We start from the raw sequence: 15,104 nt of genomic DNA on the forward strand, positions 1-15,104 counted from the left end.
ATACAAAATAAGCATGATCAGTCCAATTTGTAAAGATAAAATAGAAAAAAAGTCCAGATCACAAACTGCAATCGAATGGGTACAAAGTGAGCATGTTAACCCGGAAATAAAAATGATAAATGAAAAAATAAATAAAAAATAAAACAAGGCTCAGATTACAAACTTCAATCTGAATTAGAAAGTGTATAAAGGAAACATTTAAAAATTAGAATAAACGAAAATTACTCAGTGATTAGACATCCATTTGTATTGCAATATTGAGCCTATAATTTTTTATCAAATCAATATATTAACGAAAACCGATAATAATAATTAGAGTAAAGAATATTTCAACTAATATTAAACCCAAATAGCATAAAACAAATAATAAAATTATTATAAGAGTAAAAAATGAAATAAAATGTAGAATAGAATAAGATCCAGATTGCAAACTGCAAATATAATTAAAAGTATATTAAAATGGAAAGAGAAATAAAACTTTGGCTATATTGATCAGCCATTTTACTATAATATTGGACCCTCAATTAATATTGAGTCGCTTGTTCGAGTTCAGTAAATAAATAATAATTATAGTATAATATCAAGTTCAGTATACTTGATTGATCTAATAACTCTTCCATCTGAGTGTAAATAGAGCTGATAAAATACTTGGCGTTATGAGCGTAACGGTACTGACAATGGAAGATTAGTTATTTGTGCAACTAGTGCGCAAAGTGACAGTTTGCTGCACCGAAAGAAACGTTTACGCCCGAGCCGTAGGCTAGGGCGGAATGGCTTCTTGAATGCAGCAGAGGAACTTTTCGGTTTTCGCACGTATTTCACATTAAATTTTTCCTACAGTTACCATTGAATATGAAAAGTGGGTAATTATGGGTAAAATTCCCTGAAATCCATCAAATGTTTTTCTGTGTAATTTTATTATTAATAAATAAAATAGAATAATGTAGTAGTGTTTGAATGGTGGGGCGGCTGTCACTGATGTGGTGGCTGTCCTCGGTGTCCATGTCCTTGTCCATCGTTATTATTATAATAACAGTCATTGTTACCAACTTAATTTTGATTTTGCTGCACTGGTGATCCATATAATCTACTAACTATTTTGCGTTGCCATGTTGCAAATCTGGAGTGCAGAAAAAAATTTTCCCGCACTAGATTTAGTGAATTAAAATTAAAAAATAATCTTTTTTGAAGATAGATGACATTGTGTATAGACATTTATACACATTATTATTGATAACATTTATTACATTCAGTAATATACATTCTTGATTCATGGTTAATTTGTTTGTTTCAGGGCGCAGGCGATGCTTTTTGTGGCGCGATAGCATACGCGTTCATAAAGTGCCAGCATCTTTCTTTGCATCAGAAAATATCATTCGCTTGCAAAGCAGCTCGTCACTCTGTATTCAGTCAAGGTACTCATCACAGCTTTCCAACAGAGGATGATATGATCGAATATTTAGACTAAAATAGTTATAATGAAGAGGTCCAGTTGAAACAATGCCAAGCCACATTCAAAAAATATATATTTATAATACTTATAATATACAGGAAACACAGCACAGATAAATTCAAAAACACTTAGAAACTCCCTTCTCTGGTTTGGTGTTGAAGATGTTGAAAAACTTCCTCGAATTTAAGTGTTGCGTGCCCCTAAAAAGTGAAAAGCTTTAGCATGTTTGTCTGATAGCTCTTGAAATTATTAACATTTAAAAATTATCAATTTATAATTAGGTCGTTTCTACTGGTTCAGTGTAATTTGATTTTCTCAAATTCGAGAGAGTTTGTATCGATACGTCAGTAGCAATTTTAATTGTGTTGAACTCGAGTTTTGAGGTTTTGGATTGAATTGAGAAATTTTTATGCTGATTGTTTTGACGGAATTAATTTGGAGAAGTTGTTTGTTTGACCATTTTGGGAGTTGTGAAATTTGAATTGGTTTTTGTGAGATTTTTCATGAGTCTGATAACTTATATGTAGTGCATTTTTGAAACAGCAGTTGGAAAATTCAAATGTTTTAGAACAGTATTGCTATCACTTATGATAGCATGTCTTGCGTCTTGTCGGTTTCCCCCTCTTAGTGTTTGAAGATGTGCACCTATGAGCTGGTATGGAAAACCTATCTTATTTTATCTTCTGTCAATTGTAGCTGTTTTTCCCCCACAGGAGTGTGAAATAGACATCCAAGAAACCTTTTTTACTAAAGGTTATAACTATTATTTTTTGACAATCTACTCAAAATACATCTGTACCGTATTCATAATATTGATAAAAGAATTTTTGGAATCATATCACTAGAAACTATTATTTGGCATGATTAGCCGCCGGCCAAAAAGTGAATGAAAGAAAAAGTGGAGTGAGATATTTTCAAGGTTATCACTAATGTATTGTTAGAGGGAACAGTAGAGTAGCCTACTATGGTTTTTATAATAAAATAGAATAAAGTTTATTTTGTACGTATACATATTAAACAATTGGAAACGTCAAGATCCAAACCAATAAACGTGTCAATTCCCTTTAATTCTATGCACTTTAATACACATGTCAATAGCAGACATAAATATATATTTAGAAATAATTGTTAAATATTCCCTTATCCAAATTAAAATAATCAGCTAGTGAATAAAGAGCTTCTGTTAGAAGCTTTTTCAATCTATTCTTGAACGCATTTATTGTAATTTCTGTCACATTGAAGGGTACCTTGTTGAATATTTAAAAAAAAAAAAATTTTGAACTTGTCTGAACTCTCCTAGGTCTGGTATAGGGTACATCAATGTGTTCCTTATTTCTTGTATTATAATGGCGAATATTTTCCCTACATATAAACAAATTTTATCTATTTAAATTTACAGGTAACTTAAAAACAAACAAGCTATGAACAGTCATAAGTTTGTATTGATAAACAATGGCATGCAGTGTTCTAAGAAGTCAACATCGGAAATTGTTCTTGATGCCTTCTTTAGAGAGAGATCATACGGAAAAGTACTGGGAAAGAAAGCAAAGTATGTCATTCCAAGATAATCTTTTGGAACACATTCCTTCAATCTATGTAGAGATACAAAACTCGGCTCAGTCTAAAACATTCATAATCAATATGAGAGTTACATGTTGGTCTTTTATCAAGGTGTCTATACATTCTGCACATTCACCTCATGTATTTTTCTCAAGTCTAGGATCGTTTTTTTGTGTCTTTCCACTATTGAGAAGCAAGTTATTTTCCCTGAACCATAGGACCACTTGTTTGTTCTTGACAAGTAGACATCTTTTCTTTTAGAGTTGTAATGTAAGAATCTGTCGAGAGCATGGATGTGTCGTCTGCATAGCATTTTTAACATGCTTTTATAATGATTGTATTAAGTGCTGTGTTCAAGAATGATTACAATTTGGTCATTTGTGGTGATTTTAATGTAAATTTCATAGATCACGATTATTAAAAAAAAGATTTATTGACTTTGTATGATTTGAATTAAGTGTTAATAAAATTAAGGATATTACTAGACCTGGTCTTGATGGTGTTTCAAACGGTTCGTGTATTGATAACATTTAAACTGATATTCATAATAGTCTATGGTCATGTGAGATCATTCACACTATTTTTTTCTGATCATGAAGGAATTCTATCGAGTCTCAATTTTATGAACAAGAATGTTGTAAATACTGTAAATGAAAACAAGTTTAGATTAAGCAATTATGATTATGTACGAATTTTTATTAGTTACCTAAATAAATAAATTGGTTAAATTAGTTAAATAAATTCAGATGAAATCAGATGAAAATAATTATTTTTCATAAAACATTCTTGTAATAAATAATGATAAATTATCATGGCAAGAGTTGAATTTTCTTATGTTAGCGACCTAACTAACCGAGTGATATGTCCGGTCATGTTACCTTATTTTAAGAATTTTGCATTATTTCTAATGAAGGAAAATGTTGTTTTGTCACAAGAAGTTGGTAGCCCTATTCAATTGGTATACACACAGCAGTGCGAGTTTATTATAATTTAGCTGTATAGCATTCTGTGCGGTCATCTTATTGACATAATATATATTACCATAGAACTGAATATTGTGGTGAGGTGAGAAGAGTCAAAGCGTCAATGGGTGGAAATTTCAAGGATATTATTTAATAATCTTTAGTAACTAAGAAATAAGTAATAAAATAGTTTATGTATATTGTATATAACACTCAGGGCTACTTTCTTGTATATATAAAATAGAATTATAGTACCCTTTGAAATTAATAAAATAATAGAATAAAAATACAAATTATAACTACTAGTTTCGGTGATCACACCATCAGATTTCCAATAATTTTTTTTTTATTGGAAATTTATTTTTATAACCTGACGATGGTGTGATCACCGAAACTAGCAGTTATAATTTGTATTTCTATTCTATTATTTTATTAATTTCAAAGGGTACTATAATTCTATTTTATATGTATATAACACCTATACAATTTTATTAGAACTGAATTTCCGTTTCATGAATTACATTAAAAACTATGTAGCAGGACTAAAAAATCACTCTGTATGTATTCTTTGCCAAAAGAATGCACAAACAAGAGTGCACTTTGGAATTCACCAAAATTATTCAAAATAGGGAAATACTCAATAGTTTATGAAATTCAATTTCATAAAAAACAAATGAATTATGAATTCGATCAAAGTTGAAAAGGGATTAAATTGATTTAGAGTTAATAGAACGGATTGGACCTGAGGTTTTTGATCTCATACTGATGTTAATGTCATCTTCCATGAATTTTACATAATATAGCCTATTGGATAATACCTGGCACCAAGAACAAAATTATAGGGTATAATACGTCTAGATATCACATAAAACCTGGCTAATCTGATTGATTACTGATTTGTACAGTTGATCTATTTTTGTTCTCATCGACTAAGCTAAGCCACATACAAGAACTCATCGACTAATAAGCTAATTAAGCCACATACAAGAACAAATCACTTGAAAGTGAGAAACAAAGCTCATTCACAGCTCACCTGCCGTCAGAAACTTAAAGCTGCGAATCAGATTTTTTTTAGTATATAGCTAAGTCTAGTCGAGTAATTTACAGGTACACACTGAAGAAAATTTGTTATACCGTACAAACAACATGTGGTAAACTCTGCAGATTCATTTGTGCTGTGGAATGTTGTAAGTTTCATTAGTTGGATTGCTAAAATTCAACATTTAAACCGCTTCAACATAATTATACCGTAGATTTTCATGCAAGTACATATGTGGCTGAATAAATTTAATGTGACAACGATGCGTCCGATAATGCCAGCAGTAATGTTGTCACATTGAATAAATATTAAGTTACATGAAAAGTCTGGAAACACTGAGGACAGCTAGAAGTTCAAGTCTTCAACTAATTGCAATGCATTGTAGCCTACAATCAGATAAAGCAATATTGAGAGTCAAACTATCTGTCATTAATGGTTGAATGGGAAGCATGAGTGTTATTTATATGAAATTATGACAGTAGTTTGAACTTGAAATGAAATGAATTTTATAGTGGTATTAACATGGTGCTGGTAAAAACATCACGAGAAAGTCCATGTAGGCTATTACTCGCAATCTATATAGGGCCAGGAACTTTCTTGTGGCATGGCAGATAAAAAATATGTGAGATTTACTGTATAAAGTCAGTGGAAACAATAGGACTACAGAGTTGCCGATTCTCTGTTACCACCGCCTAATTATAAATGTGATTCTTATAGTAAGTTATAGTAGGCCTATCTTACTTGTAATATATCTGTCGTTAAATTGATTGCAGATTCATGTCAATAATAATGAAAAATAGTGAATTATATATTATAAAATATATGAATAATGATTTATTATTCTAATTAATTTCAAAACTATTCGATTTTAATTTCTTAACTATTTGATTTCCATCTATTTTCAAATCTCACAATAGTGAGGTTCACGTTATAATGGCAGTGGAGAAAGATAGGAGAACAACGATGCCGATCATCTGTCTTTTCAATGCCTTCTATAGACGTTAGCTGATACAGGTTTATTAAATATTAAATGTTCATGTGTAATATTAGATGTTCATTCTCTTTCAAAATAATCAATTATATTACACTAGCAGAAACCCGTGTTCCGCAAGGATCTATTTCAAAACTTGACAACCTGAAAACTTAACCGAATAAAATTTTGAAGAATTGAAAATAGGCCTATAAACATCCTTGGTATCTATGTGCAAAATTTCAAGTTAATTAGTCCAGTAGTTCAGACGTGATGATGCGTAAAACATAATTTTCCTATCCCGTACGTGTATAAGCCAGCTCTTTACTTTATTATAGATATATTTAACGACTGCAAGAGATAGGACTGTGGAACAGAATAGTGATGAAACTATGATAGCGCCAGAAGTGTCTCAAACACAGTAGTAGGTACTAAATGAACTTTTTGAAAGTGATTTGAAAAAAATGTTAAAACAACAGAACTGAAAGTTGTCAAACTTATCATTCTACCTCCATCTAGAGAGGCTTTTGTTTGAGCCGAATATAGCACTTAATAGAAAACACTTTAAAGTTTTAAAATATAAATATAAACAGGATACACACGACACGGATAGATTAAAAACTTACATTTAAACGAGAATTTTCGGGAGCTGGGCCCCCTTTGTCGATCAACCAGGAAGTGAAGTGGTGCAGATTTGAACATTCTAACGGTCGTGACCACAGAGACGTGGTAGAGATGTTGTGTAGACCATAGAGTACAGACGAACGGAGGCGCACTGATTGAAGGAGCATTATGGGATTAGTTGGTGGGCCATGATGGGTTATTTCAAGCGGGAGATTTCAAATTTGTGTGGGTTATGGATGAGGAAAGGTGTAGATTATGAATTGATAGAAAAGAGGAGATTTAAAATTAGAAATCCGAAATGAAGTAGAATAAAATTAGAAAATGGAATTATAGAATTAGATTGGAATTAAATTTATTTTTATTGAAAATTTATTATATATTTGATAGCTGTGAAATTTCTTTTTTTTTTTTTTTTTTTAAGATTACGTCCTAAAGACTCCAGTCATGGAGTATAAGACAAGTCATGTTATTACATAATAATTCTAACACTAAGTAGTTCAACCTAGTTTAGGTTTGAAAGGAATTCTTGTACACTATAAAAAGCTCTATCAACTAAATATTTTTTAATCTGTTTTTTGAAAATCTTCAAATCATCATTACTTTTCAAGATTTGAGGTAGCTTGTTATAAAATTTCCTACCAATATAATCTGGTTTTTGTTCAAATAACCTACTATTGTGACCCATTATATGATAATCTGCTCTGTTTCGCGTATTATACTCATGAACATCTGAATTCTGGATCACACCACTCGTTTTCACATGCATTACAACTTCATATACATACAAAGATGGCACAGTTAATAGACCAAGCTTTTTAAATAAAGGCCTACAAGAGTCTAACCTATTCACTTTCTCTATACATCTGAGTGCCTTCTTTTGAATCTTAAACACCCTGTCCATATCTTGTTGAGATGAATTACCCCATACTAAAATAGCATACCTAATATGAGATAGTATAAGTCCATGGTAAGCAGTTAACAGTAGTTTTTTATCATTCAGCCTAGCAAGCTGCCGCAGGACAAATACCCCAGATGATATCTTATTACATATCCTCTCAATGTAGGGATGCCATGTTAATTTCCTGTCCAATAAAATTCCCAAGAATGCTACTTTCTCTTCTTGGTCTAATTCATTTTCCTCTACAAACACATTTATTTCTCTATCCTCTACTGAATTATATTTACTTTTGAATTGTAGGAATTGGCATTTCTTACTATTTATTGTTAATTGCCTTTGCTTCAAGAATTGGACAATTGACTGTACTCCAGTAAAAGCATTTATTTCTAGACTATCTAATAAATAATTGTTAAAGATAAGCGATGTGTCATCAGCGAACAACAGAGCTCTGTGATCTTTTAACTCTTTTGGTAATTGGTTCACATACAACAGAAACAGTAAGGGACCCAGAATTGAGCCTTGAGGTACTCCAGCCTGGACCTCCAGTTTTTGAGATTTAATTTTTACTATTTCATTCCCATCCACCTTGGTAAGCTCAACACACTGGTTTCTACCTATGAGATATGATTCAAACCATTTTAGTTCTATACCATTCACACCTACAGTTTTTAGTATTTCCAATAATATTCTATGGTTCACACAATCAAAAGCTTTGGATAAATCAAGAAATATTGCGGCTGCCTTCTCACCTGAATCTATTATATCTATTAGTCTTTCAACAAGGGATACTATTGCAGTCTTAGTAGATTTCCCTTTCTGGAACCCATGCTGTTCATCACATATGAAATTAATTTCTTCCAGGTGCATCAATAGCCTATTTAAAACTACTCTTTCAAAAATTTTACTTATTACATTTAGAATACTAATGGGTCTATAATTTTCAACTCTTTCAGAATCACCACTCTTGAAAATTGGCAAAATTTTTCCTTGTTTCAGATCATCAGGGAAAATACCCTGCTCTAGTGAAGTATTAAGGAGATGCAATAAAGGGTCCAGTAATTCATTTTCACATTCTTTTAAAATTTTGCTTGAGACCCCATCCAATCCTACTGTTTTTTTGTTATTCAAATTTTTTATTATTCTTGACAACTCACCTCTTGATAATGGATGAAATTTAAATACCTTTTCAATTGGCTCAGCATTTAATGTAGTTGTATTACAAGTATTAGTGTTCAGTGACTTTTGGAGATTATATGCAACCTGTTGATAATACTTATTGAAAAAGTTACAAATGTCTATACTATCATCCATATAATTTCCATGTTCATCGATTATCCTAGGGACATTAGTAACTGTATCTTTTTGAGCTGCTCTCCTATTTCTATTAATTACCTCCCAAACAGCAGAGTTAAAATTGGTACTAGTTGTTAATATTTCAGCTGTTTTCTTACACTTAGCTTTCCTCACTTCTTTTGCATAGTTTTTCTTTAGACATTTGTATTTGACTTCACTCGGAACATCCCTCACTAATTTAAATTCCTCATAAGCTTCCCTAACAATATTTCTTTGAGTAAGAATATCTTCAGTTATCCATTCATCTACTTTGTTCATTTACTTTTTACTTTGACTTTTTTTATTGGACAGCATACACTAATGTGAAATCTTAGAGTATCAATGAATTGCTTATATTTGTAATTTAGGTTACAACTGTTATAACACTACTCCAATTTTCTTGAAGCAGTTCCTGCTTCAAACAATTTATATTCCTAGCTCATATTGCTGAATTTCTTTCACAAAAGTTTTTTTTCTGCTTGGATTCTGGCCCTGCAACTTAACATCTAAAATTTGATAGTTATGATCTGATAGATCTGAGCTACCTAACCTGACATTACAACCTTCTATATTTGTGAGGATATTATCAATAATTGTCTGTGAAGTTCGAGTTACTCTTGTATATTCGTGGACCTTAATTTCCAAATTATTCATATTAATAATATCTCTAATATCCTCTGTCATTTTATCCTGCCTGGCAAAATCGGTATTGAAATCTCCTACTACTATAACATTTGTGAAACGAGCGGTTGTAATTTCCAAAAGTGTATGGAGCAGCTCACAAAATTTTTGCCAGTCTCCATTTGGTGACCTATAGATACCTAACACTGCTACCTCAAATCGATCATCAATTTTTAACCTTAGTCCCGTCACCTCTAAATCCATCTCAACAGAAAATCTCTTAACAAAATCCAGTTCATAAGTTTGGGTATGTTTAGCATTGCTAGTGAATATATATACACCACCACTTCTATGAGCTATTCTACAAAATTCTGATCTCAGTGAATAGCCTGGAATCCTAACTTGATTTATTTCCTTTATTTTTAAGCCATGCTCTGTGAAAATAACAATGTCAGGATCCTCCTGTTTAAGAAATACTTCTAATCTGTCAATTTTGTTGCGAAGATACTGAATATTTTGATGATAAATACTAAAAACCTTACCATCTTGTGCTACTCTATCTCTAGCATTTGTAGCTATTTCCCTTTCCCTGTTTTGAACCAATTTACTAAAAAATCGTTATTTGTTTTTTTGACTGTTTTTAAACCAGAGGATTGCAAACGGCTTTCAATCAGCTCTGCCAATCTATTACAAAAGATTACTTTGCCAGATCGATTTAGATGCAACCCATGATTAGTGAAGTTATGTCTTTTCAGCCTTTCATTTAGAAAACAAATTTCTTATATATGATGAAATTTATTTCAATTTAATTGGATAGTTGGTGTAGAGTTGATAGTTATGGTACTATTGCTGTCTGTTAAGACCAGGACTGGAAGCAGCTCCAAGCACCCAAATAAAAGCCAATTCTTCCATCTTGACATCTATGGAGGGGGCTGTGGAAGGGAGAGTGGCAAGCACTGCATGATATTTCTCAAAATTAACTTAAATATCTGACTCCTGCTTGCCCTCAAGTGATATTTAATCACTTTTCAAGTCAGTATTTTATTTCATCTATATTATTTGTTTTTTCTTGTAATTTGATATAGGCTAGTGGTTAATGATAATAGTATTGTCCCTGAAATGATCTATTTATTTAAATTATAATTAATAATGATTAATTTTAATTTTAATGCTAGAGTTTTGCTCATTTTGAATGTTTTGTTGAATTATTGTAGTATAGTCAACAAACGTGCTATAAAGTAAACTTTTTTTGTGATTTACTGTTTATAGATACTTCTATCATAGTATTGCCATTATAAAAATATTTCAATTATTGTATGGTACTTTCTACTGTCATCCAATTGATAAAAAGTGTAATTATTGTATTTTGAAATTGTTTTTGATGAAATAAACATCTATTCTATTCTATTCTTTGACTTTGAAGCATTGGTCAAAGTTCTTGTTGTGCTCAGAGCCATGGGTGGGGATGGGTAGGGAAGTATTATTTTTAAAGGAAGCCCTGTGATTGTCGATCCGGAGGTTTAGGGCAGTGGTGGTTTCACCTATGTAGAAGGCAGGACAGAAGTTGCAGGAAAGGAGGTAGATGCAATTACTGGATCGATGGATTTGATGGGTGAAGTTGGTGATGGGACTGGTAAAGGAAATGGAAGGATCAGTGATAGGGCATTCACAGTGGGGGCGTTTGCAGGGTAGGGTACCAGGTGGAGTTGGGATTTCATCAGAGGTGAGTGATTGGTTTTTTATTAAAAATTCTTTTGAGGTTGGGAGGCTGCTTTTAAATGAGGGTGGGTGGTTGCTGGAAAAGGTGTTTGGTAGAGGGATTGGAGGAGACGACATGGAACAGATCTTTAAGGACAGGCTTGAGGTTTTCGATTCCAGGGAAGTAGGTAGTACAGAGCTTTGGAGTTTGTGGGATTTGGGAATTTTTTGTGGTTGAATTAGTGTCTGTTTTGGAGGAGATTTGTTTCTGTAACAACCTTTCGGGATAGTTACATTTCAGGAGGGATTGGTGGAGTTCTTTGAGGTACTGGTCAAGGTGATGGGGATCACTGCAAATTTTTTGGCCTCGGATTGAGAGGGAACGTGGGAGGGATCTTTTGATGTGGTAGGGATGGCAACTCTCAAAGTGTAGGAACTGTTGAATGTGGGTGGATTTGGTGAAAGTATTGGTGGATAAGGCATTGGAGTTGGAAAGGATTACGTTGACATCTAGGAAGTTGATGGAGGATTCAGAGATATTCCAGGTGAAGGAGACAGAGTAGTTGGAGTTGAGTTGATTGAGGAAGTGGGAGAGGGTATCATGTCCATGAGGCCATATGAGGAATATGTCGTCAATGAAACGGAGCCACATCAGGGGGGATAGGGTTTGTTTAGAAAGGAAATACTGTTCAAGGAGGCCCATGAACAGGTTTGCATAGGATGGTGCCATCCTGGTGCCCATGGCTGTACCCTGAGTCTGAAGATAATATTTATCTTCAAACCTCAAGGCGTTGCTTGTGAGCACCAGTTTTGCAAGGTTTACTAGGAAGGTGGTTGAAGGGGTGGAGGGTGTTGGACGTGAGGAGAGGAAATGCTCAAGGGATTTTAAGCCTTCAGAATGGGGGATGGATGTGTAGAGGGAGGCCATATCAATGGTAACAAGGAGGAGTTGTTGATCAGTTGGAAGGGTTGTGTTTCTTAGGATATCTATGAAGTGGAAGAAGTCTTTGAGATGAGAGGGTAGGGAGGCAACAATGGGTTGGAGGTGGAAATTGCCTTTTTATGGATTTTAGGAAGAAGATAGAAGTGTGGTGTGTTGGGAGTGTCTGGCGAAAGGATGTTGATGTCTGAATCCGAGAGGCCTTCAGATGGACCATATTGTATCAGAAATTTGAAGACTTTCTTTTGGATTCGTGGAGTAGGGTCAAAAGGCAGGAGATGATACTGTTCGGGATTGGTGAGTTGCCGGTTGGCTCCTTTGATGTAATCAGTTGTGTTCAGTAAGACTATGGTTGAGCTTTTGTCAGCTTTGGTGATGAAAATACTAGGGTCAGAGTGAAGGTCTTTGATGGATTTGAACTCTTGGGGTGTGAGGTTGGGGGTTGGAGTGAGGGATTCAATGAATTTTCTAGAGCTGACTTTGTTGAGGAGTAAATTGCAGAAGATTTCAACAGGGTGGTTGGCTGGGAGAGACTTGGGTTCACGATTGGATTTTGGGGCAAACTTTTCGATGATTTGGTCAGAACTAGTCGAGGGGGGAGGGCAAGAAGGGTCAGAGGTGTTGTTGCCACTGAAGTATACATGCCATCTGAGATATCTAGTGAAGTGAACAGTATCAGAGAGAAGGTTGATGGCATTGAGTTTGGGAGTTGGGGCAAAAGAGAGACCCTTGTTGAGGACTGATTTATCTGTAGGTGACAGGTTTCTTGAGGATAGGTTGAGGACAGTGGGATTTTCAACGTTTTCTTGATAGATTGAAGGTGATGTAGATTGTTGGGGCAAACGTTTGGGTAAGGAGGGGGAATGTGGCAGGGTGGTGGTGGGTTCAAGAGCGAGGCAAGGCTGGGTTTGTCATTGATGAGGGGGGGTTGGGAATGTTGGAATGATGCATTTGAAGAGGCAGGTTATTTTGGAAGTGGGATTTGTTCAGGGAAGAAAGTTTTTCAAGGTGAGAGTTTCTGTTTTTCTCTAGAGCACAATCTGATTTTTTGAGGATCTCATCACAAATATTGGAGAGGGAAGGATCATTGTAGAGTTTAATCAGTTTGATGAAAGACAGAAGTTGGCCAAGATGGGAGTTGACAGATAGAGTATACTGTTCATGAACAATATCAAGAAACTGCAGTGAAATCTGATGTTGAAATTTGAATAAAGGTGGGTGGAATTGGGGAGAAAGGCCAGATAGTGGGAGTTGTATTGATAAACCATTTGAAGGTATTTGAAGAAGTTTGCAGGTGGAGAGGAATTCAACATGACTAATGTATTTGGAGAGTTTTTTGGAATGGAAATGAATTTGTTGGTACCAGTAATTGCAAGCAAAGTTAGGATAGAATTGTAGCATGGTGTTTAACGTGGAGGGGAATGAGAGAAGGGATAATGAGTACTATTTGAAAGTGGAATCAATGAAGTAAGTAGGTTGGGATAGAATCAGTTCAGGATATATCAACAATCACAAAGCAAGATAGGAATTGGTAGAGAGAGCTAATTGACTAAAAGGATAGAAGTTGGAAAATATCAGGATAAAGATTATTATGATTTATAAATTATTATTATTTCATAAAACAAAGAAGAGTAATGAGGGTCAGGTTATGAGAATTGAATTAACAAAATAGGATAACAGACAGCATGGTAAGTGAATAATATTGAGTTATAGGCAAATGCAAATATATTATTGAGTTAATCAAAACACAGGGGAGTAGCCAATGTGAAGTTAGGAATTAGAAATTAACAAAAAGTTATAATATATTCTAGTTATCCAGTGAAATATGAGGTTATATTATGAGATATGAAAATAAAAATAAAATAGAATAAAAATGAATTTAATTCCAATTCAATTCTATAATTCCATTTTCTATTTTTATTCTACTTCATTTCGGATTTCTAATTTTAAATCTCCTCTTTTCTATCAATTCATAATCTACACCTTTCCTTATCCATAACCCACTCAAATTTGAAATCTCCCGCTTGAAATAACCCATCATGGCCCATCAACTAATCCCATAATGCTCCTTCAATCAGTGCACCTCCATTCATCTGTACTCTATGGTCTACACAACATCTCTACCTCGTCTCTGTTGTCACGACCATTAGAATGTTCAAATCTGCACCACTTCACTTCCTGGTTGATTGACAAAGGGGGCCCAGCTCCCGAATACTCTCGTTTAAATGTAAGTTTTTAATCTATCCATGTCGTGTGTATCCTGTCTATATATGTTAAACCTCTGTATAACGAAGTCAATTATCCCAAGAAAAAATTTCGATGCCGAGAGGTATTCGTTATTGAGAGGTTCTGTCAAGAAAACTGCCATGATCCTATGGATTTCATAATATTGTATCACGGTGGTAAATAAATGAATATGGTACATAAAACATAGCATCGAGAACGTTGGTAGGGTACCTATTAGGCCAATATTATTGTTGAAATTTGAAAATTCAAACTGTTGAAAAAAACATGTTTTTTGAATATTTGGAGAACGTAATAAGTAAGTAAACTCACCAATTTATTTCCAGAAAGCTTGATTTGTACTATTAGTAGAGTTTAATCAAAGTACTTACTCTGTAGCAATATTTTTCAACTTTTTACACTACTATTAGATTGAAAGCAAAATACGGTTATTTTGTCAATAACTTCACTATAATTACTCAAATTTCCTATTTTTTGTTTTATATATTGAAAAAGTGAGTAATATCGGTTGAATTTTGCATTTGAATGAAACATCATGTTCGATAAATGACTCACATCTATTCAAACAGTCGGACATGTCTGGTACACTATTTTTCACTTTTAATCCTTGCCTGAAAATTTTGAAAGCCTCTAGAACTTCTTGAGCTGATGGATTCTTCTCCTCAGGTTTGTCACAGTCATCATCATCATCATCATCATAGTCAGTTCAAAGAATTGAAATGTGTGACAAAAGCAAGAATGGGAAAGTCCAGTCGTTCACCTG

The 15,104-nt window shown here is 33.7% G+C and overlaps 1 protein-coding gene across 2 annotated transcripts in view; it reads left to right on the forward strand.

Moving 5' to 3' along the window:
- The window catches only part of LOC111059102 (ribokinase), a 36,319-nt gene extending 32,446 nt beyond the window's left edge, over positions 1-3,873 (forward strand). Inside the window, exons 7-8 of one of the 2 annotated variants that reach the window (XM_022346721.2) lie at positions 1,295-1,415; positions 2,853-3,873. In XM_022346721.2, coding sequence (XP_022202413.1) covers positions 1,295-1,415; positions 2,853-2,878 — 147 coding nt within the window. In that variant the 3' untranslated portion in view covers positions 2,879-3,873. Of the gene's footprint in view, positions 1-1,294 lie in introns of both variants that reach the window. The other variant, XM_022346720.2, reaches the window with a different exon arrangement.
- The last annotated feature ends 11,231 nt before the right edge of the window (positions 3,874-15,104 follow it).

The sequence above is a fragment of the Nilaparvata lugens genome, chromosome X (assembly GCF_014356525.2).
Source record: "Nilaparvata lugens isolate BPH chromosome X, ASM1435652v1, whole genome shotgun sequence".
Lineage (NCBI taxonomy): Eukaryota > Metazoa > Arthropoda > Insecta > Hemiptera > Delphacidae > Nilaparvata > Nilaparvata lugens.